The sequence below is a fragment of the Psittacula echo genome (assembly GCF_963264785.1).
Source record: "Psittacula echo genome assembly, chromosome: Z".
Taxonomy (NCBI): domain Eukaryota; kingdom Metazoa; phylum Chordata; class Aves; order Psittaciformes; family Psittacidae; genus Psittacula; species Psittacula echo.
This window is the reverse complement of record NC_137742.1, coordinates 2,263,542-2,288,131: the sequence shown is the minus strand read 5'-3', so window position 1 is coordinate 2,288,131 and position 24,590 is coordinate 2,263,542. Positions and strand designations below refer to the sequence as shown.

General features: G+C 42.9%; 1 protein-coding gene across 4 annotated transcripts in view; it reads left to right on the top strand.

Moving 5' to 3' along the window:
* Positions 1 to 4,811: 4,811 nt before the first annotated feature.
* The window catches only part of ME2 (malic enzyme 2), a 44,139-nt gene continuing 24,360 nt past the window's right edge, over positions 4,812 to 24,590 (top strand). For 3 of the 4 annotated variants that reach the window (XM_080636983.1, XM_080636986.1, XM_080636987.1), the window contains exons 1-4: positions 4,812 to 4,913; positions 11,685 to 11,811; positions 21,753 to 21,886; positions 23,226 to 23,375. In XM_080636983.1, the coding sequence (XP_080493109.1) occupies positions 11,704 to 11,811; positions 21,753 to 21,886; positions 23,226 to 23,375 (392 nt within the window). In that variant the 5' untranslated portion in view covers positions 4,812 to 4,913; positions 11,685 to 11,703. Of the gene's footprint in view, positions 4,914 to 11,684; positions 11,812 to 21,752; positions 21,887 to 23,225; positions 23,376 to 24,590 lie in introns of those variants that run through there. The other variant, XM_080636984.1, reaches the window with a different exon arrangement.

The following is a 24,590-nucleotide window of genomic DNA, read 5'->3' as shown; positions in this document are numbered from 1 at the left end:
CTCCTTCAGGACCTGTGGATGGATTTCATCAGGTCCCGTGGACTTGTGTACATTCAGGTTTTTAAGATGGTCTCGAACCAGATCCTCTCTTACAGTGGGCCTAGGGTCTTCATTCTCACAGTCCCTGCGTTTGTCTTCCATGACTTGGGTGCTACAGTCAGAGCCTTTGCCAGTGAAGACCGAGGCAAAGAAGTCATTAAGAACCTCAGCCTTCTCCAAATCCAAGGTAGCCAGTTCTCCCGATATCTTCCAGAGGGCGTCTACGTTGTCCCTAGTCTGTCTTTTATTCACTACGTTCCTATAGAATCCCTTCCTGTTATCCTTAACATCTCTAGCCAAGTTTAATTCTAACTGGGCCTTAGGAAAGGTCACTGTGTGTCTGCACCAGAGATGAGAGCTGTGAGCACAGCACATACAAACCTATCTGGGTTTAACACAACTAATACAACTAGCAGCAGTGGAGAAGAGGAAGAGGTTTACCCTGATTCCCAGCAGTAAAGAAAATTTATTAGGGGATTAAGACACTAAAAAGGCTACGGCTTCCCCTTGTGAAGGCTGCTGCTTGTGGTACCTGCACTCTCTGCCTCCAGTGGTAAGGCAGCCTTTCCATTACAATGCACTTGCTTCTGGCCCTGCCACAGTGGGCAGATTAGCTCCAGTACAGTTAAATCTGTGCAAACTGCAACCGTATCTTCTAGTCACTGTGTGGCTGTATTAATGGAGCAAAAATGAGGAGGGAGGAAACGGTCATTGGTCAGCAGAAGTAAAGGTAGTGTGACACAGTGCTGAAGATAGACTGAGGAAACTGAAAATTGAAGGAAGCAGAGGAAGAGCCAGAAAAGCAAGATAAAGTATCACCTGGTTGTGTCACCATGTCCCTGGCTGTTCAAGGAGCTCAGCAGAGTAGAAGCAACTGACGATCTGAGGTGAAATGGGTCACCAGCCTAAAAATATCAAAAGCAGGGAAAGTAAAACTTAAATTAAAAAGCAGCAAATGCCAGACTATTGTTAACCTACAAGAATTACTAAGTTTGGGAAGGGACTTGTATCCATGCAGGCCAAAGATCCCTAACTGGGAAGACTTACAGACATGTATGGACGTATGCTTAAGGAACATCATCCCCAATAGGCACAGATTTAACAGTGCTACAAAATGTCCCCAGGAGCTGGAGCTTTGTCACCTACACTGTTCAATTGTTAGGACAACCCCATGCATAGCTCTGGATCAGGCCAGCTAGCATTTTCCTAAACAACTGCTGGAGACAGTGTGGGAATTAGCATGCCATGCCCAAAGTGCAGTCTGCACATGAACATTGATTTAGATTGTAAAACACTTTTATAGCATGGATGTGGGATGTTCCCATGTGAGCTGGTCTCGGAGCCAGAGAATATTCTGGACATATTTGACCATAAAAATGCTACATGAGTGATTTTAAGCAGAACAACTTTAAAAGATAGAACAAAATTACTACGCAGAAGTAGAATCAAATAATGGAAACAGCATAAAGATAGTTAGCAGTGTTGTTGCTCTAAACATATAAGAGAGACAAGGTGTGTGGGGAGAACAATATCTTCTAGTGGGATCAGTTTAATAAAAGATACCATTTTTCTTCACAAGCCTTGCCTTGAGGTAACAATCATCTTTACTGCCTAGTTCTGGCTATCGTCTCACAATGTAAACGAGAAGAGTCAGTAGAGTCATCTCTCCATATGAGGATTAGTTTAACCATGAAGTTAATAACTGGCACTTTTTAACAGAACTATAGTGGAAAGTGAAGGTGCCAGTTCTTATCTTCCTGAGAGATGGCTTGTCTGCTAGTCTGCACAGTAAAAAAGTCTGAGATTGGAGGTAGATAAAACCCAACATGATTGCTTAAATATTTATTTGTTCAGTAGCTATATATATATATAACTACATTATAAATATATTCATAGGAGTGACAGTGTAGGTGTTGAGGCAGCGCTGTGGAGAAAAGGAAAAGATGAAAAGAGCCTTGGATCTCGAGACCAGAGAAGTTTGGGGTTTGTTTTTTGTTGTGGGGGGGTTAGTTTACGTTAAGAATCAGTCATATAAAAACACCAAAATACTGAGTCCAGCTCTGGTGACTTTGCTTTAAATAAGACATTTTAAAAATAGGGAATGTTACAGAAAAGAGAGACAAAATCATCTCAAGGATAGGAATCAAAAGTCTTCTGTTTAATTTGTCAGACTGGGTTACAATCAATATGGTTTATCAAGTATTTGACTGTCATTTAGCACAGGGAGACAGAACAGCAGCAAATGATCAAAAGCCCAGGAAAGCTCAGAGCAAATAGAGTATGTTTTTAGGAGAGTGCAAGTGATTTAAGAAAACCACCTCGATGTACAACCTTGAAACTGAGGTTTGAGAGAAGCATTTTACTTCAGCACTGAACAGAGACCCCAGTAAAATGCAGTGGCCTGTGGGAAATCTGCTGTTATAATCAAAGAGTACCCTGTTGTATCAAAAGTTCCTGAACGAATTTGTGCCCTGTAGTAAGTGAGCTGTGACACTGCTTGAGGCTGCTCCCATACAGCCCAGAGTGACAGCAGAGCCATCACAGCTGGCCTTATGGAGCTGAGGAATGCCAAAGGCTCCCAGTTGTTCTCTTGGCAACAGCAAAGCAACAACATCATGAGCGCGAAAAGAAACCCCTCTGTGCTGAGCACCAAATATGGTGATAAAAGTCCTCAAGAGGAAGAAGAAATGACAACTTCTATGCTTCTGTACCACAGGCAGTTGGTGGAAGTAGCTAGAAATGTAACATGCACTCAGTGGTTATGGAGTAGTACGAGATGAAGAATGGACAAAATGTAAGGAACCCCCTTCCTATCTTAGGATAAGCCAAGTGTGCATTACCTGATAGTAGGCTGAGCATTACCATGACACATGGCTCCGTGGTACAAGACCAGGTTATGTTAAGATATGAAGGATGGACCATACTTCCTCTTCACAACAATCTGTAGCTTGAAAAAGGCTTGGTGGCTTGGAGTCTGAATTCAAGAATGAGTGTGATGGACAACAGAAGGCTGCTGGGAGAAAACACCAGTGCAGAAGTAGTGGGTGTGCTATCTAGAAACCAAAGTTCTCCCTCCCATTAAAGGCTGCTGCTGTGAGTTCCAGACCTTGCAGCCCTGCCTAATCCCATTCCCTGAGGTGGAGGTTTTTCTCTTCTGGGATTAGTTACAACACAGCTTTCAACGGATTCTTTCACAAAGAAGTGTTCTGCAATATACTGCAACAAGTCATTAACTGTTGCAGTTAATGACATAGATATACTGGGTAAGATCCTCAATCTGTCTGAAATGACATACGTTTACATGTCATTAACTGTTGCAGTTAATGATATAGATATACTGGGTAAGATCCTCGATCTGTCTGAAATGACATGGGTTTACAGCAACACCAATTCATCCTATTTGGAAATGAGCTCTGGCATTTTTAAATGCCTTTGATTTGGGCTATTTTTAACCATGCATGGTTAAAAAAAGTCATGACCTTGTGTGTTATTTTATCCATCCTCTTTGTTTATAGGTGCAGCACCACATTATTCAGAGATGTTTCAAAGCCATCAGTCATGCTGACAGGGGGAAAGCAGCACAATGAGCACTTCATGACAGGCCTCAAAATCACAATTAGTCGAGGAGGTTTTGATTAAGTGGATTTATATAGGTATTGTTAGTTACCATAGCAACACTGCTTCTTTTAACTGCACAGTCCTCATTCCGACATTTCACAATTTAAATCACGTTAAGGGCCAGCAGAGAATTAAGACCCTCAATATTTGCAAAACTGGAAAACATAGAACCAATGAATCCCAGACTGGTTTGCGATGGAAGGGACCTTAAAGCTCATCCACTCCCAACCCCTGCCACGGGCAGGGACACCTTCCACTGGAGCAGCTTGCTCCAAGCCCCTGTGTCCAACCTGGCCTTGAGCACTGCCAGGGATGGGGCAGCCACAGCTTCTCTGCGCACCCTGGGCCAGCGTCTCAGCACCCTCACAGGGAAGAGCTTCTGCCTAAGAGCTCATCTCAGTCTCCCCTCTGGCAGGTTAAAGCCATTCCCCTTGGCCTGTCCCTACAGGCCCTTGTCCCAAGCCCCTCTCCAGGTTTCCTGCAGCCCCTTTAGGCACTGGAGCTGCTCTCAGGTCTCCCCTTCAGGAGCCTTCTCTTCTCCAGGCTGCCCCAGCCCAGCTCTCTCTGCCTGGCTCCAGACCAGAGCTGCTCCAGCCCTCGCAGCATCTCCATGGCCTCCTCTGGCCTCGCTCCAACAGCTCCACGTCCCTCTTGTGCTGCTGCCCCAGAGCTGGATCAGGACTGCAGGGGGGGTCTCCCCAGAGCACAGCAGAGGGGCAGGATCCCCTCCCTGAGCTGCTGCTCACGCTCTGGGGGTGCAGCCCAGCACACGGGGGGGTTCTGGGCTCACTGCACACGGGCCATGGGGAATCTCCGTACCAGCACCGCAGCCGCGCTCCCGCCGTACCGGGATCCCGTCCGCCATGAGACCCCTGACCCTCAACGTCCCCTCAGGGCACGGCCCTCACACAGTCCCACCCCTCCGCGCTGATTGGCTGTCGCTCCCGCCTTATTAACATATCACGGAGGTGCCCGGCCGCGGTTCCCCATGTGTCAGGGCAGGAAAGGCAGCTGATTGGCTGAGCGCGGCCATGGGCGGGAGAGACGGCTTCCCTCTCATTGGCTGCGAGGTGCTGTCGGTCACGGGTTATGCCCCGCCCTCCGGGGTGTCCCTCGCCGGCGCCTCCTCGCCTGCCTCATTCAGTGGTGGGCTCCGCGGGAGACGGAGCTCTGGTGGTGGGAGTTGCCGTGGCACAATAGACACAGGTCCTCGGCCAGCATCGCTCGGCAGCCAGCAGCCGCAGCAGCAGGAGGAGGTAGATCCCGTTCTGGTAACAATCTTACGATTGCAATGGCGTACGAAAGGCCTCTCTTTACAACCCGTGTCTCGGGGTTTTTTTCTACAGAGCCTCCACCCTCGCTGCCTGTTCTCCTCCCTCTGAAACCTCTCCCCCGGCCCGATACCCTGCGTGCTGCCAGGGTGAGGAGAGGCCGTTCGCTTCGCGCACCGCCGACCAGTAGCCGGAGGTGTGCGGTGGGCAGGGCTGGGGCGGCACCGGGGCCGGCAGGGCCCGGGCGTGTGGCCAGCCCCGTCCCGCCCTGAGGGGGCACGAGGCCTGGCGGGACGCGGGGAGTTCCGCGCCCCTCGGTGCGGTCCCCTGCGGCGCCTCTTAAGTTGCACCAAACCCGCTCTGTGTTCGCTGTCAGGCCCTGGGGCTCGGCCTGCTGTGAGGACCCCCCCACCCCGGGCCCCGCTCCGCCCTCCGCGGCCCGCTGCCCCGGTCCCGGCCGGCTCCGGCGGCAGGTGGAAACCGAAAGAAGCCAAAGCGGGTGTTTTTGTGCGGAGGAAACAGGCGGTTGAGTGGCCTGGGCCGTGCAGCGATGCGTGTTTATCAGCTGTCAGAGCGGTGATAAATGCGGCTGCCGCCCTTCAAGTGCAGCCCCCATCTCTGGAGGCTGCTCCTCTGGTCAAGGTTGGGGGATGCTCCCCAGACCCCCTCATCCAGGGTGAAGCTGCTTCTCCAGCTATTTAGTGTTGGCCAGTGGTCCCTATGCCGGCAGCGAAGTTTGACGGCACGTCCCCAAATACTAGAGAGTAAATGTTGGGCAGTAGCGGGGCTGCTGTTGGAAGAGGAAATGCTTGTGAGGCTGCTGGTATTTTTAGAGGAGACCTTGGGGTTTGCCTCCTGGCTCTTGGTCACAAGAAGCGGCAGTGGCTGTTTGAAGTGCCACCGCTGCAGGTCCCACGTCTCTCTTGGCCTCTGAGGCACAGCAGCTTCTCGTGGTGCTGCTGTCTCAGCACCTTGGTGTGTTATGTCATGGCACATATCTCGCAATTGATTGAAGAAACCCAAAAACTTTGTTGACGAACAGCTGATTAAAAGGGATGATCTTGCAGCCAAGAAAGCTGTTGATTTGATATCTTCGTGGTTTTAATTTCAAAATGTTAATAGTGAACACCAGAGAGAAATTTTCTGAGTATATGCACATGGCTAACATTGCTAAGCAGAATATGAAACCCTGGAAGCAACCCGTGTGTGTGGGCAGCCAGAGGTGTTGAACGTGATGCTGGCCCTATCAGGTCTGTAGAAATTTGGTCTGAGCAATGAAATTGTGTGTTACAGTCCCAGGACGCAACTTCTGATCGTCCTGTGTGGTAGTGTTCTGAGTCAGCAGCGTGAGTTCAGGCAAGATCTGAAGCTTTTCCTTCTGCAGGCTGGGGAAGAAGCTGTCAAAACGCGTGGTAGTGTGTGCTGTGCCTGAGCGAGTACTAACTGAATCTTCGTTTTCACTACTGGTGGCAGCACCTTTATTGCAACAGAAGGGCTTCCTTGTTACTGGGCTGGTAACGCTTTGTGTATGGGTAGTTTTCAGATTCTTCTGTAGTTTAAGCAGGACTTCTTTTCTTTACAGTCCTTAACTATAGTGCACACCAAGGTTTATAAGTGGTTGGCAGGTTCATGCTTAACCTGATGGGCACTGAATTAGCCAGCAGCTCAGTTTCTCTGTGCTTACTGCTGAGCTGTTCTCCAAGGAAGTATTATTCCCTGTTGTAATTGTGCAGCAGTTTTTCAGAACATTCTTGTTTGTTTCTCAACTTATCTCCAGAAAAATATGTATTTTTTAACTGAATAGAGCTCTAACACAGAGATATATTGGTTCTCCAGAATAAAGCAACAATGCCTTTCTGTTTATTTCTGCAGTCTTTCAGAGGATTCTGCAGGATAAAGCCTTTGTCCTACAGAGATGCACCTACGTTTACAAGAGGTAGCCCCGCCACTTAGACAAATGGGATAAAATCAAGAATGTGAAGTCATCTTCTTGTCAGAGAAGGCTGAAAATACTGCTGCCGCAGTTTCCACAGCACAAGATAATGGGCTTTCTGGTGCTTAAGTAAAATGTTTAGGTCAGATCCATTAATGTATAAAAAACCAATAGCTCTCTGATGTTGTATGGTAAGAGCTTTTATGAACCAAGACTCCAATAACAGACAACTCAGTCCTAGATAAAGTAATTCAGAGAGCACAAGCTGTTTTTGCAAAGGTGTTCTGAAATTATTTTTTGTTTGGATTCACCTAAGTGTGCTTTATTTGCTGAATATTTCAAGCCTGGAGTTGTGAACTTCCTCACTCTACTTACATGCTTCACATCTAACATTTCTCCGTATTGAAATGATTGCCCCAGAATAAGAAGGAAGAAAAGTTTCAATATGTTAAAGATCTGCTTCCAAAAGGACACACTTACTGCTGCCAAACCTTTTATTAGTAACATTTTCCCATATGATTATTCATTTTCATCTGCAGATCTCACGGTATATTAGAAATGTGCTTTAGAATGACAGCTCAGGGCTTTGCTGGAAGAAACATGAAACATTATTACCATCATTTTCTGCTAACTTTCCCCAGTGGTGTCTGATGAACTCAGGGAATCGGAGGTGCTGAACTGCTGTGTGGAGCTGCATGGCCCAGCCTCATCTCTCTGCTCCTTCCTCCTCACATGTACATGCTTCCGCTGTGAAATTAAGTGCCCCCTTCCCCTTGATCCACAAAGAAGGGTTCAGGAAAAGCTGCTTTCTTTAAGTAAAACTCTCATTGGGAAGCACATTTATTGTTGATGTTTGCGTAATGTAATAATTTTAGACTGCTTTATCATTACTGAAGTGATGAAGCCAGGTAGTGTGTGCCTGGTTTGTGTCATGCTTGGATAGGCAAGGCTTTTCTGTTTGTTAAAAAGAGTAACAGTGAGAGAACAGCGTGCAGTGGTGCATCCACAGCTAGACCCACTGCATAGACTGCTGTGGGTATATAACAGAAAATGTGTGTTGCCCCTAGAGCAGTGGTGCTTAAAAACAAAAACTGAGGCCAGAAAGATTGGAAACACTTTGGGGTCTGTAGGGTCTTGAACTAACAATTCTAACAAGTATTACCAAGCACAAGTTCCTGTTAACACACAAGTCTTGGTAACTTTTGTACATGGAGGAAAGATCAGAACTGTTCATTTACGCAGGATTTCAGGAATACTTGAAACCTATTTATATTTAGCCATCCTTCAAACTGAAGGATGACTGCAAAGTAATCAAGCACAAGTTGTCCACTCATCTGCGTTAAGGTATAATCCACATAACAGGCAGCCTGCATAGTAATTGAAGCAAACCTTGCTTTAATTGATGCTGAGCTTCCTGACTCTCTGACCAACATAATTGCACCTTTTAAAAGTATTATGAACCTTTCCCTTTAAAGTAGCTTTTGCAATATAACAAATCCATAATTGCAGCAGCAAAACATTTGCTCCTAGATAAGGGCACTTGTGCAGTATTGGTAATTAGTTTGACCTGGCCAGATGCCTCCTGATAAGGCACAGCAGAGGGCTGTCATCTGTTATACTTAAGAATTTAATTCTCTTAAATTGTAGCACAGCATGTACATAGTAATAAGTCAGAAATTACCAATTCAATTGGATTAAGTTTAGTGGTACACGGTGGTCTCATCTAGTCCTTACCGCTGAGAGAAGAAAACAAGTCCTTGTTCTGGTTATGCTGACACATGATTTAGCTGGCTTTTATTCCTCTTTCAATTCTTCTGCTTTCTTTGCAGACATTGCACAACCTCTGTCCTCTGTGGATGTTTTCACATCATTGCAACCCCCTCACTTTCCCTCACTTGACATCCTTCCCCTTCTTTATCAGCCTCTGCTATCAAAATCAGCATTCCTTTTTCGTATGGATAAAGTACCACCATCTCCAGCCTGGATACTCTTCTACAAAACCATCATAAACCATTTAAAAACAAAGAAGCATGACGCAACTTTTTCATTTTCTTGAAACCAGGTATCAGCCTGGGGACTGTTCTTCCAGACCTGTCCTTGCAGCTTGCTGCCTGCCCAAAGTGCTTCCCAGAAACAGGGCTGGCAAATATAAGCCACTGGACACAAGGCTTTGTGTCCCTTCTTTCTTTCCCATGAGGTCAGGGTAAAAGTGGTGCTGTCCAGGGCAGTTTATTTGTTGTCAGTCAGACACGCTGCATTTAAAGGACTTTTGTTGTTTGGTGGCATATTTCATGTGAGAAGCTCTATCCCAAGCTTCTAGCTTGAGTTGTTTTTTATGGCTACCTCAGTGCTCCACCTGGCTTAAACTGTCTGTGAGCAGAACCAGCCTGGGAGCTCTGTTTTAAGAAGCGGTAAACCATTGGCAGCATGTATGGATGTTGACTTGTTTTAATCTTAAGGGTTACTGTACATGTGTTCTTGAGGAGGAATTAGGACTTGTGAAAAAGGGGGACGTGGGCATAGAGGTGGCTTGTTCTTGCCAGGCTGGTGGCCAGCAGAGCTGGGAGGAGATGGTGAGTCATGGAGGGCTGTGGCCACACTGGCAAAGCACAGAGCTCTTGGCACCTCTACAGAGGAATGTGGACCAGGGATGGGGGAAGATGCTTGTGTTGTGGTTTCAGAGTCAGTCATGTTAAGGTGAGTTTTGGAGGCAGGTTCTTGCTAAAACATGTTTAAAAGTCTGCAGCAAAAAGGAGTTAGAGAAGATGTGCAAGATGGGAGGTGAAACAGAAATAAGAAACAATTAAAAGAGCAAGAGAAGGAGAGCTCAGGAGTGAGTAACCAGTCAGGTTTTATGCTGGATATAAATTAACTGGGATTTCATCTCTTGGATCTAAACAGAAGGACTGAGTTGAAAATGAATGCTGATTCTCCCTCTTGCTTTATGTATCTAAGATACCTCCACCAAGGGAATAATTTTAGGTACACCTCAGAGAAGAGTAAGTCTTCTCTCTCACAGAAGAGAAGAAAGTAACATCTCCAAGATTTGAATCACACCCCTGAAAAGTCTTTTTCTCTCTCTCTTGTTGATTAGAGATCTTATTGATCAAGTTGGGAGACATCTGGGCCACAATCTTGCTTGTTTCTTAAATGCTTATTAGTTGTAATGAAGTGATTTAATTAGAGTAAGATAAGGTGGGGTGTTTGGCTTGCTTTTCAATTTCTTGTTTAAGGTGTTTGCTAACGATAGACTGAAGTCACCCAAACACCACATGGATGGGATGTGGACTGAGGTTTGCTGTGACTCTCACCACAGATCGTTTTTAGCCTCACGTGTGTGAGGAGATGGGCGCGCAAGTGTATAATGATGGCAAATGAGCAATTGGGATTAAAACCAGTTAGGACTGCATTTGCCATTCCTAAAGGCTGGTTGTTTTGCAGAATAAAATCAATTTTGCTGATCTGTCGCTGGTTTCCAGGTGCCCTGAGTTCTGGCATATGAGCTGTGTTTAGCCCACCGCTAGCTGGTTTAGGGAGGAATCAATGTTAAGAGCAACATGTGTTTGTAGTGCTGGAAGGCTCCCATTCTTCCTCTCTCCACAGTAAATTTATGTTCTTCCACGAAACAGCTGAACATGTGGGTTTTGAGTGGAACTTTTTCCCAACAGCAAGGCATAAACAAGCAAACAGGATAAGAGAAAGGGATCCTCCTGAATGTCAGTGCTGCTTTATCATAGGTAGAAGAGAAACTCGGGAGTAACTACTGGTGAAAAATATTAAATGTTTTCATGTTCTTTTACTGCTTGGAAAGATTTTGAAGAAAATCCTCAGATTGTAACTTGTAAGATCAGCCTGCTGTCTTAAAAGCTGATTATGTGTAAATTTGATTATAGAGAGGTCTTCTGAAGTATTCAGGCTATATTTAAGATAATGAAGTTTTGTTCCTTAATCTAATTTTCGCTTCCATCTGGAAGAAATTAAAAATCCAAGTCATGCATCATTTCAGTCCTTAAAAATGTCTCGTAACCTGCTTTACTGTCCTAGCCTGTGTCTTGGACATAAACAAATAGCTGGGGCGGGGGATGGTGGAGCATGCGATGCAGGGGTCCCGTGTCATGCAGATCTGAATCTCTGCCTTACTGTCTATAAGCCTGATGCTTAAGGGATATTTATTTTATTAGACAAACATATCCTTTATTGAAAAGAATATGTTCCTTCTGAAAACAGCCTTTTATTTTAGGTTTGGAATTTTAAAAAAATCTAAGCATGGAGTCCAGAGTTCAGTGAATTTCTGACCATTTTAATTCTACGCTTTATTTTAATCTAGTTTTCATATGCTAACAGACATAGTTTCTTTTTTTTCTGCTATCCAGGCAACAAGATTTCATGGTTGGAGAAACTCGGTTTAAGTTTTCCTGCTGTACTAGCCCAAGTCATTCTGTCCTCCCTGGTATTTGTACTCGTGCCAGTTTCATGGGTCACCACAGAAGGTTAATATTTGCTAATGGCAATTTGCTCTGGGTTTATGGTGCTATAAGACAGTACTTACTGAATGCTGCCTGATTGCAGCCCACAGCATAATGCTAGCTCACATCAGTGTCCCTGTGTATTCTCTCCACTCACTCATGTGCTCTCGTTGCTGTAAAGACTCCCTTTTTTTCTTCTTGCTGCTGCAAAGCAATTTTGTCTTCTTATTATCACAGTGTTAAGAGCAAAGACTTTTACCTAGCATGTTCCTATTCCTTTTACAACAGATGGCCTACAAATGCAAACATTAGTTCTGCTGCCTCTGCATCTGAATGGTTTTCTTTCCCTTTTCCCAGGTGCAGTGTAAGAGGAAAGATGTTTTCCCGACTGAGAGCAGCTACCACTCCCTGTGCGATGGCACGTCGCAGTGTGCACACGAAAGAGAAGGGCAAGCCACTGATGTTAAACCCAAGAACAAACAAGGTTGGTACTGTATGGTTATCAAATACCTTATCTTCGTTCGGTAATTGTCCAGTGGAGCTTGGTCCAGGGTTAAACCACCTCCTGGAGGTGTACTGGGACACAGCCAAAAAAGGGTACAGAAGACAGAGGGGTCAGCGATCATTACAGGTTTACTACCTGGATGCTTACAGTACAAGGACTTCCACTAACACCTTCTGCTTCTATCAGCCTGCGCCTCCCCTTGTTTGCTATGGTTTACGCAATCAGTACTGCTCCTTCCTTGTGCCAAATGAAGAGTTGCTGATTCTTGCCGCTTACTCGCTTAGGTTTTGAGGCTGGTTGAATTCAAGTAAAGCTTTAGCAGTTAAAGAGTCTTATTTCATAGTCTGCAAAAGTTAATTCTGAATTCAGTCTTGCTTGTGATAGAAAGTGTTACTCTCTTTGTCCTAGTCCTGGCTTTTTCCTGCAAGACTGTGACTTGGGACTGAGCCATATGAATAAGAAACATCCCTGTGCAGAGAGTTGAACTGAAAGCATCTAAAAATAAACCTTGAATAGAGCTGGGAGGTAGAGACATTAATTCCCTGCATTGGGAGGAGCTTCTCCTAAGAAAGAACTTTTTTATTTTTTTTCACCCTTCACAAAAATTTTCCTATTTCCACAAACCCATTCCTAATCTCTTTGATTTTTTTGCTGTAGTAGTAGCCTTCAGGAATCTTCAGGAATGTGCAAACTCAAAGTAGTTAGAAATGAGATGGGAGCTTTTGGTAGCTCATCCAAGACGTTCAAAGTAGCCAACAAAGATGACAAAGCTAGCTGCCCCTGGCAGGGTATTTCCTGAGCAATGGAGCTATGGAAGCTGGACTTCCATAGTTCTGTCTTGTGTTAGTAATGTCTGCCTTTTTTCCCCTTCCCCATTCTCTGATTTTTATTCCTTTCCGGTTTCTTTTAATGCTTTGTATTTTCCCTTCACTGTTAACTTTCTTCCCTTCCTTTTGTGCCCATGGCCCTGACTCCGCCTATCCCCTTGTGTTCTTAGCTCCATCCCATGCCCTGTTTGCCAGCATGCAAAGAAGCATGTGCTGCTATAAGCTGGCCAGCTGGCAAGGCAGACACATAACCCCAAGCCTTTCCTTCAGCAGAAGGGCTAGGCTGGCTCTTTCCCCTGCATGGCAAACCTTTTTTGTCCCTCTCCTGTCCCTGCCTCTCTTTTTGTCAGAATTAGATGTTGGCCAGTGGGCTCAAAATATCCATGGAGGATATTAAGTTAGAAACTGAAGGCTGTATCTCCTTGTGTTCTGCCCTTAACTACAGGGAGAATTGCTCCAGTGTGTCTTTTGGCAAGCGTGATTCCTAAGTGTGCTCAAGAGAAAGGAAGAGGACACAATGTAGACCTGCAGTCATGTTCCTTTCCGTTTCTTGTGTGACATGCTTAGATACTGCGTGAATGCAGGCTGCCTATAGAGAGTATAAGCTGTAGAGGTTAGAGACTGGCTGACTGCAAAAGTGAGATTGGGATTGCCGTGTCAGGGAAGGAGAAAAGAGCAGATTGGTGTGATTTGTCAAGATCAGATTATCTCAAGTCTTTTCTGAACTATAAACACTTTGACATGCCAGTGGAAATCGTTTCATGCCCTGTAAGCTTTTCCAAGGCTGATTATGCAACTGTATTCAGAAACAAGGACAATAGGTCATTTCTTACTGTTTTTATAATGGTGATATCATTTTAATTTTTATTACTTTTTTTTGAGCCTGGAATTCTCTGGTGGACTGAGGACAGTGCAGTATTTATGGTTTGGGTTTTTTTGAGGAGGAGCAGGGAAGATCAGAGAGCTGCTGACTAACAGCAGTTTACTTTTCTTGACTTCTGAATGTCTCCAAGAAATGTTACTTGTGAGAGGTGAAAAATTTGTCATATTTGTTTGGCTCTGTTGTGTCAGTCTGACTTTAAGGCTGACACCTGTTTGAATGGATCTGTTAGCTAGTTAAGTGATCCTGCTTGAGACAGGATGCAGTATCTATATAGAGATCTGTTTTGGAAATTCAGCAGAGAAATAACTGATTGACTAAATATGCAAAGTACTTTACCCCTTGTGCTTTTCTTGTCCCCAGTGCCTCACGTGCATATATGTGTATCATACATATACAGGCACAGATAAAGGGCTTTATCTCTTGCTGGCAGCTTGTTGAGATTATAATTTTTAGCTGTTGATGTTTAGCTTTTACAGTCCCCATCAACTCTGCACAGCATTTGGTCTTCTTTTATTATGTGGGCCCTAAAATAAGAACTGCAAGATGGCAGCATCAGTAACAGAAAACCACCCTTCCCCTTGTGCAAATTGATCTGCTCTTGGGCTGTGCTATAGGAGTGTCTTTTTTTTTCTCTCATAATTTGTGGTTTTAGTTCTTCTCTTTCCCATCCTTACCTGTCTTTTGCCTGTGCATACTACACCTGCATGAGCTGTTTTGGTGTTTTATGTTTCCATGATGTTTGATTTCAGCTCTGTGACAGGGATTCAAGTTACAGTTAATCGGCTTCAGGACCTTTAATTCTGCTGAAGATACCTGCTGTAACAAGGCAGCATTTTAAGCCTGTTGGATGCTTAGAACATTGTTAGGGCAATCTCGTTTGTTTAGTACTGGCAATTAAATTGCTACTTATATTGTGGTAATGCTTCAGGTTCTCACTCAAGGGTCAGGATTTATTCTTCCAGCACAAAACATGATGCATGCCTACATGATCCCTGACCTTGGCAATGTCCATTCTGCCATATAGAGTGGCATCAGTATGTCTGTATCTTCACTGGAGATACGTGAGCTGTAATACCATCTGTATGTTTGCTTTCTGTGAGCTTGCAGCAAATTTGTGGCACTTAATAATTTGTGACACTTTCTGTGTTTTAGTTGGTGACTTTTCTACCTTGTGGCATCAGTTCTTATTCTCTAAGTGTGTGACTGTTCTGTACGGTTGACTCCATTACCCCTTTTCTGTCACTCTGTTTCTCAATTCTGTGTGGTTATTTCATTCTTTGATATCTTTCTCCTGTACTGACAGTGCCTCTCAAACTTTTAGCTGCAGTAAACATCTTTAGGACATTGCATTAAACACACATGCATGCACACATATTTTATGTATGCATGTATATGCCTGGGCATGTGTGCATGGGATTACATGGTAAGTTTTTTTAAAAAGAAACCACATAAGGAAGAAATTCTTTACTGTGAGGGTGGTGAGGCACTGGAATGGGCTGCCCAAGGAATGCTCCATCCCTGGTGGTGTTCAAGTCCAGGTTGGACAAAGCCTTGGGTGACATGGTTTAGTGTGAGGTATCTGTGCCCATCACAGTATCACAGTATGTTAGAGATTGGAAGGGACCTCAAAAGATCATCCAGTCCAATCCCCCTGCTGGAGCAGGAACACCTAGATGAGGTTACACAGGAATGTGTCCAGGCGGGTTTTGAATGTCTCCAGAGAAGGAGACTCCACAACCCCCCTGGGCAGCCTGTTCCAGTGTTCCGTCACCCTCACTGAGAAGAAGTTTCTTCTCAAGTTTAAGTGGAACCTCTTGTGTTCCCGTTTGTACCCATTACCCCTTGTCCTATCATTGTTTGCTACTGAGAAGAGCCTGGCTCCATCCTCGTGACACTCCCCCTTTCTATATGTATATACACTAATAAGGTCACCCCTCAGTCTCCTCTTCTCCAAACTATAGAGACCCAGCTCCCTCAGCCTTTCCTCATAAGGGAGATGCTCCACTCCCTTAATCATCTTAGTTGCCCTAAGTTGCCATGGCAGGGGGGTTGGAACTAAATGATCTTAAGGTCCTTTCCAACCCTAACTATTCTATGATTCTATATCACAAGTGGCAGTTTAACCCCAGACCGATTCATGAGGAACTGTCCCAGTGTCTGTCTTCCATATGGGTGCTCATCTTCTTGTATGTTGTGTTTAACTAGACTACTAATCACAGTTTCATCTGTGTTCATTCCCCACATTTTCAGCCCAATTTATTTTCCTGTATGCCTTAATGAATACTTTCAGAAACTCTGATAGATTCCTTTTGTATAAAGAATCAGTTTCCTTAAGAAAGATGTATGTAACCTCACTGACTTTAGGTAAAATATTCAAACAGTGTGTTTCCAATTTGGAATAAAAAACAAAATAAAGCAGCACAACCCAAAGTTAAAGCTACTTGGACAAAACAAGTAAGATAGGACAAGAGAATGTGCAGAAATACAATATGAACTTGAAGATCTAAAAGCAGATTGTCCTTTCCACTGCCCTTTCTCACCATGCTGGTTTTTGACACATTTGATTTCTTTTATTTTAATACTTTTCAGATTGTGTCAGTTGGGTCAAGCAGCCAGGGTGTGGAATACACAATGCCCATCTGCCTTCCTGGGGAAAGCAAGATAGGCAGGATGTGGAGATGTACTTCAGATGATAATTGTCATGTCGCTAGGAAATGAGGTGCTTGAAATAATACTGTTTCTGATCGGTTGCAAAGAAATATTCTAGAAGGCAGGAAATGGATAGAAACTGCTTTTATCAGCTTCCTTGAGATCTGCATGCTTTTAGAGGGAATTAAATGTGGAAAGATGGACCTGTTTAACCAGCTTTTGTCATCTGTCTGAAAAGGTGGTATAGGTGCCAAAGGTGTTAGGTTGTATTGCACCTCATTTTACTTAGATCAGCTGTTCTGCTCAGGACTTGTGAGCTGGTGGATGGAGGAAGGAAGGAAACTGTCTTTGCTTTTAATTTTTTTTGGCTTTGGGTTTTTTTAGTTGTAGGATTAATGCCATTAAAGGGGAACAAAAGCAATGTCATCTGCTCAGTTAGAAAAACAGCAGCTTAATGAAATGTGTCTGAGGTGCTCAGGGATGCTATATGATGAACCATTTCAGTCATCATGCACGTGATTTGCAAGGTACAGCTTTACCATAACTGTCAGTGCTTGGAAGCAAACCGTGGGGAGGCTGTATGACTTTCTTCCCCGTGTGAAGGCTTTCTGTTTCTGATTTTTCCCCATTTTCTGCAGGGGGAATGCTTTTAGTTGAAGCCGTGTCATTAGTAAATGAGAGCTGCTGCGGATAGCAGCCAAAGTGGTTTACATTTGGTTCCACACATACAGGGGCAGTACAAGAAATGGTGGCATCTTTGCCTGCAGTGAGACTACAGGTTTTAAAGGCTGAATAACCTGGGGAATGTCTGGGTCATTTCATGGATCAGCAGGGAGTTAGATTGCTGTGCTTTATCAGCTGCTCCCTCCAGTATATGTTACAAGTTTCTGGAAGAATAAAGATACAAAACTGAGTTTAAAAGATGAAGAAGGAGAAATCAAAGGAGATTTCCATGCTGTCACTGTTCTCGTAAACACAGGGAAACTTTGAATCTGTGGTTGAGATAGCAAATACACCTTTGATTTGTATGCATGGACTTCATTAATTTGCAGTGGAGACATGTTGTGCAATCATGAACTTTGATTTATCAAAAGGAAGCAAAGTTAAGAGAAGCAGCCCACAATCCAGTGTAAAACCTGCTTTATTTTAAAAATGTTTATGATGCTACTTCAAAGGCCGTGATATACTGCTGAATATAACAATGATTAGAAGTTACATGAAAGCCATTTGATTATATCTCCCCTGTGAAGTCGGCTAACTCATTTCCCAACCAGAGTGTTTGGATATATTCTGCATTTACATCTTTATGAGGGGCTTGGAATGAGGTTTTTGTTATAAACTGTACAGGTTTGCAGGATGCTTGGGAACATTTATGGTATCAGTTAAAAGTATCCTCTCCTTTATATATATATGTGTGTGTGTGTGTATATATGGCTGCAAGACTTTGCAGGTGAGGAAAAAGTTATCACCACTAGTACTTCTCTGCCTAGAAATCTCTCAGTATTACTTACTCAGTAGTGCTATAAAAATCATGCTTGCAGGATTCAGGTCTCCTGTTCACCTTCATGCAAAGCAACCAGAATTTTTATATGCTGATATTTATAGCACCACTCACTTTGTGTAGTAGAGCCCAGCTGTTATGGCCAAAGCAGGGTCCTACTGCCAGACACACAAACATGGATTAAAGGCACAGTAGTGGTGATCCAGTGTGAGCTTGACTTAACTAAATAACTGTCAACACTTCATTTTTTTTTCCCATGGCAGTACATCGGTTTTCCTGCAATTAATTTGTCCATGTGCATTAATTTATTCATTTGTGGTCTTTGAAGTGTGCTGGGTTTTCTCTGAGATGCGTTCCTTGCTTTGTCTGTCCTGCCTTGGAAAGGACACCTGATTTTTCTGAGCTATAAAGAGGATTAAGGGGCCTAATCGAAGTGAAAGTCAGTGCATAACGCTCAGAGAAAGGACACTGTGGGTCAAAGGAAACAAAACAGTGATCCCTGTGACTTAAACCCGAGTCATTACAGCATTTCAGCATTTAATCCCAATGGAAACTAGAGAGGATTTGGCTCTTAAACAGGTGATGGGATCTCAAGTGCCTTTGAGGACATCAGTCCCACTGCTGCGAAATGCTGGGTGCCTCCTGATTCACTGGGAGCTGATCGTTGGTGCTGTCAAACTGTACCGACCTTCACAAAATGAGGAAAAAAGCTAGAAATGTGTAATTCTGCAGCTCCTGGGCATGCTAGTTTAAGGAAGGTCCTGCAAGGTGCTGTGTGGGGAACAAGCCACAATCCGAAATCCAAAACAAGAAGTGGCTGGTGTTTATGGATGAAAACAGTGAATGGGAATACAGCAAGTGTTGGAAGGGCTCTGGGTTTTTTATAGTGCTGCTCTGGACAAAACTGGTGCTGTTCTAGTTGGAAAGAAGATTAGATTTCTGTGTGGAGGCTGATGGCATTTAGATTTTCGAGTTAGTCCTGGGCAGAAATTACAAGCATCTTTTAATGTGGTACGATCTAATTGTCCTGTAAATAAACAGCTGGAAATACTTAGTACCACTTAAAAATTCACTGTGATTAATGTTATTGTAACTCCAGATACACTCATAATCCAGGTTGCCTATGGCTGGGAACAATGTGAATAAACCAAATAAAGATGGGTTCTGCTTAGTGCTGACCTCAGGGCTCATTTGATATTAAGGACCTGGACAGTTTAAGGTCAGTGTGCAGGGAAATTAAGGAAAAGCCACATCCCAGCGTCATGCTAATAATGAGAATTAGAAATTAGGTAGGCTTTATTTCTAAGGGACTTGAGAGTTTCTGATGGGGAGGACGTAGGTTTTGCTAGTGACATATTTCAGCTAGTTTAGAGTAAAATGTCAGTGTGGCCAGTACGGTAGCAATGAAGGGAATCTGGCATTTGACATGCTAGTGACATTAGTGGCTTATCTATTTTCTGAAAAGAGACTTAACTTGTTTTCTTTTTCCCCTTCTTCTTAGTATTGTAAGTCTTTTGGCATTGTTTTTGGTTTTGTAGTGGCTGAAGTAACAGTATTACAGATGTTTACCAGCTGTACTCAGCTTTGTATTCTACGTCACTTGCACTGCAAGTACAGTTTGTGTTCAGAAGCTGGTTTAGAAAGACCTGAACTTCTCATGGTGACAAGTTAGGGGATAGTTAAGGGAAAGTGGAGGATAGCTGGGACGCTTTTGCATGGTTCTCTTCCACGCAACTTTGGAAGATGCATTTGCTTTCCCAGATAATGTTTCAGTATTTAATGTTTCAGTATGCAGAAGTGAAACTAAGTAAATCCTTTGCAAAATAGGATATAAAATACAGCATTCAGTGTGTTCTTGTGGTTTTTTTCCTCATGCCAGTGCTGCTTGCATTGTTGTGTTCTCAGTGGAAATTCTGGATTATTCTACTCAGTTTCCAGAAAAAAAGTATCAGGTGGCTAAAGTGACTGTTACACCAGCAAAAGACCAGCAGCAAGGGTAAAAAGTTCAGGAGCAAGCCTCATCTGAAATTTATTTACAGACAATGCTGGAAGAAGAATACTTGAGAATAACAATTACATGAGGAAAGAAAACAGTGGTTTGCAGATGACTTGCAGAGTAGAAAAAGGATAAACTGAGTCCAGTATTTAATGTCAAATCTATTGTATGGAATAATTATACATACAATTGTATGTATATATATGTATTTTGTATATACATCATATATAAAAACTATTTTATCAGAAATACAAAGCATTGACCTACTTTAGGATTAAATACTTCATTTTTTAGCAAGAAAGCATTTGCAATTGTTTTTTGCAAAACACTTTGTTCTATTTTTTTCTTGCTAACTCTTCAAATAGTATATTACTTTTGAACATAGTATGGAATTAGCACAGAAAAGCAGGCGGAGTGCTTGAATCACTAGTCAAAACAATGGATATTAAAGGCTATTTAAATAAGCAAAGAGAAAAATTATGTAAAAACATTAAATATTTAATAATGTTTTTTCCTAAGGAGTAGTTATATTGGTTATAATCCATTCAAGTGTGCTGAATTACACCGTGTAGATGCTAATTTAGGGATTTTTTGTTAATGGGCATACTTTCTACAAATACCTGTGAAAGTCTATTCAAACATAAACAGAGGTGCAGGTATATATATTTTCTAATCTGAATTTGTCTTTTATTCTAAAGTGGGAAAATACTGAATTCTTTTGGTGATATTTTTTTCTGATTTCAGGAAAAATTTCGAGTGTAATTACAAGGCATAAAACAAACTTCAGAGAGCTTTTATAAACCTTTTTATTAACTTGGCAGTAAGCATCTGCTTCCAGTGTGGGGAAATGTGAGAGAATGTGCTCTTGGTTTTTAATCTGTCTGCTGTAGTAAACAAAGGAAGTGTGGTTTGGGAGCAGAACTGCTGTGTCTTGTTCCCATCTCTTTGAAAACACTGCAGCTACCAGACCCCCTCCCTTTCAGATTCTGCTTTTGCTCGCAGATGGATGCACAGCCTTGGCACAGCAAAAGGCTTTCCTGTCCTTTCAGCTCCCCACTTCGCAAATATTTATTTAGTCATTTGCTGCACTGACCCAGTTGGATGAACTGAAATGAGGAAAGTTTACAGTTTGGAAGTGGCAAATTTAGAGCAGGGTCAGTTGTTGTGCGAAACAGAGTCAGCAGTTTGAGACAGGTTGGCTGTGAATCCGGACTGAGATTAGGTAATGCCTTACAAAGTTACACCCAGGAGTTAACTGCCCGTGAAGTGCCAACCAGTCTCTACTGGCAGGTAGCTTACAGCAGGCTGTTTTGTGTACTGAGTGAAAAGCCAGTTTTATTGGATGTTATTGTTAAATCATTTTAATTAGTCTTTAAATTACAATAAAGTCTTCATCCACCTTGAAACAGTGAAGAATGGAAATGGTGTGATATTTTAGCAGTTTAACTCTTCTGAAATTTAATCTGTTAACAGATGAGGCTTTTTGGTAGTAGAAAACTACAACTGGAAACCAATAAATTAGTTCTAGCCCTAAGTAAAAATAAAGAAGTCAGATTTAATTGTGATCTCAATAGAAGCATTGGGGCAATTCAGTAACTTTGGGATCTGGCTGGATCACTGAAAGTATGTAGAAGAAAAGCAGCAAATGGAGCAATGCAGATGAATGTCTGTGGACTAAATGTCATTGTCTGTAGTTGCAGGGACCAGGCTGGGTGTGACGCATATGCTCTTGATCAACCTTATGTTCCTATGAAAAGATTAAAGAAGCAGCTGTTATTTCATTTGTAAACCTTGGTCTGTCTGCACTAGGGTCTTTTAGTTGCTCTTCAGTTTCACAGAGGAAAATGCAGTCTGGCAAAGGGCATGAGGTCTCAGAGATGTGCAAAAGCTGTGGTCAGAAGGGATACACGCATAGGATGAGGAGAACCCAAGCAAATACATCCAAACTGCGTCTGCTGTGGCTCCTGCTATGACAAAAGAATGCAGTGGATAGTCAGAAATGGCAGATTATAAGTAGAAATGCTAGAAGAACCACTAATTATTTCTCACCTCTCTTATTTTCAGGGTATGGCCTTCACATTACATGAACGACAAATGCTTGGGCTGCAAGGACTTCTACCTCCTAAAATAGAGACACAAGACATTCAAGCCTTACGCTTCCATAAGAATTTGGCAAAAATGACTGATCCCTTGGAAAAGTAAGCACTCTCTGGCCTTGTTTTGCCATGCAAGTAAATGGAAATTGCTGTAAAATATTGCATGGGGATAACTAAACAAGGTTTCAGTGCCTCTTCTGGATCTTTCAGTTGTTGGGGGTTATTTTCACTTTTGCGCAGAAAACTGCTTTCATTGATCATGCATTCATCATGTGGCTAAATGAGGTTGGGAACTTCTTTCTTGTATTCCATAGTCATAAGTTAACGAAGATGAATGTGCACAAATTAGCCAGTAACAAAGCTGCAGACCTTGCTGTAATAGGTACTGTGTGTTTCTGTAACATCTAAGGTTTGGGTGGCAGGCCAAAGCACAGAACTGTTGGGGGGAGAGGAGGGGACAGCAAGCACATGCTAGAAAAATATGTGAGAGTGAAGGTAATTGAGGGTTCGATAGTTAGGAATGAAAACCAGCGTTTAACTAGTTACTGCTAGAAAGGAATTTCAGGGTCAGAATTTTGAAACTCATAATGTGTAATTTTTTTATATAATTTTTCTATTTAGCACACTAGTTTGGTAAAGAAATGTGGGGGTTTTTTAATAACAGAGTTTTAGCATCCTGTTATTGGTTTTATGTATGCCTGTGTATATCTGCGTGTAAAAATACACAGTCTCCTAAAGGTGTGAGGAGCACTAGAATGGTTTGAAGCTTACCGGACCACAACAAAACACTTTGTTTCTCATGAAAACCAAAGATGATTTTCAAATCCACTCATGTGACTTGCTGTTCTGAAACATATTATGTCATGTGTATTTGCAAAGTGGCTGTAGCCTAAGATGAATCACTAATTCATTATCTTTATGTAGTTGGGTCAGCGAGACTGAATGTGAATCAATATGTGATAGGTTGGTAGGTGAATTTGCAAAAATGCAGGTTTAGTTGGCACACTTGGGTAAGTCCTTCAAAATGAACTTTTGTTAGGTGTTAATCTGTTTTACAACTGTGTTAATATCAAGATTAACAAGACCTTTACTATCAGGACCTTACTTTTTTTGGATGAAAAATTCTTTCGCTGGTATTTTTTTAACAGTAATGAGATTCCCAGCTGCATCCTGTAATGAATACATGTCTTTTATCACAGTGCATGTTTACATGTATGGTATGTCATACCCAGTATTCTTATTTCAGCTTTTCAGTTCTGCTGCTCTCTCTTTTCCAGCTTGCGTTTAGTACTCAAAAGTCTTGAGTGGAAGCACTAACTTCATGCAGAAAGAATACAGAGCAAACCTGTTTTTTTGCTTTGACATTTTTCACATTGTTTTAAATAAGCATAAGTGTGAAACAATAAGTGACTTTTTTTTTTTCTCTTTTGCTTAATTGCAGGTATATCTATATAATGGGAATCCAAGAGAGAAATGAAAAATTATTCTATAGGGTATTACAAGATGATATCGAGCGGTTAATGCCAATTGTATACACTCCAACAGTGGGCCTTGCCTGCTCCCAGTATGGCCACATCTTCAGGAGACCAAAGTAAGAACAACAGATACATACTGCTACTTTTAATGCCAGTTTTCCTCAATAGTTGCCTGAGGTGTGGAAATGTTGTATTTCATTTTCATTGCAATTCAGGTATGCAGGACTTGTGCCAATTCAAGCAGTAAATGTTCACTAAATAGTATCTCAAGATCTGGGTTATATCAGAAAAAGAACATTTGAAAACGGAAGTGGTAATGTGTTGCATAAATACCACAAGTGCAGGACTTCAGCCCCCCTCCAGCTTTTTCTAGATGCCTGCCATGGATGTAGTCATGCACTTCACTCGTTAAGAGAGAAACAACAATATACTTTATTGATATGATAAAGTTCAATGGTAAATGAAAACAGTGATTTGACAGGATTCAGTGGCAAGGTACACTTGATTATTCACTGTATAGAGGACGGGGTGAGAGAGAACTGTCAGGGAGATCCTCCTGTTGAGTCATAAGATTCAGAAAGGACCTCTTACTTTCTAAACTCCTCAGAGAGGAGTCTAGGTACAGCTGGATCCATCCTAGACTTGGTCATCAGTTTATGTCCAAAGGATTATATAGGTGCAATCAATCTTTTATATCCCTTACTTAAGATTTCAAAGTTTAGCATGCTATTAATCACTTACTGAGGATCTCTGTGGCAAGGAACCTCTCAACCTCAAGGAGTAACATTGAGAGGTATTCCTGTTCAAGGGAAGATCCTGGAGTGCAGCCTGCTGCTGTGCAGGAGAGCTCCATAGGCCTCAGCCTGCCCACTGCTTATAGAGTGAGATGACTGACTGGTAGTCATAGCTGTGTACCAGCAAGAGGTCTGGATCAGTGTTCCTGACAGTACTTGGCCACCAAAGACCAGAGTAAGCTGGATGCAGCAGCCACCACAACCCCCACTGGTGGCTGTGGCTTAAGCAGGAAGGAGCATGCTGCCACAGTGTGGGCTGTGTTTGTCTGCCATGACTGTATGAGGTGTATGCACTGGAGAAGAGTCGTTGCAACAGTTGGTGATATCTGGTGGCACTGCTACAGAAGTAACTGTGGCAATACCAAGCTTTTGGCTTTTCAAAAATGGTACCTTGCCAGGTAATGGATTAAATGGGGGAGCACATGGCAATGCCATACAGCTCCTTAACTCCAAGGAGAGTGCTGTGGCTTTCTCCAGCTCTCAAAATCACATTTGAGTCTGAGGATCTGTATCAGGACAGAGCATTTGAAGGGAAAT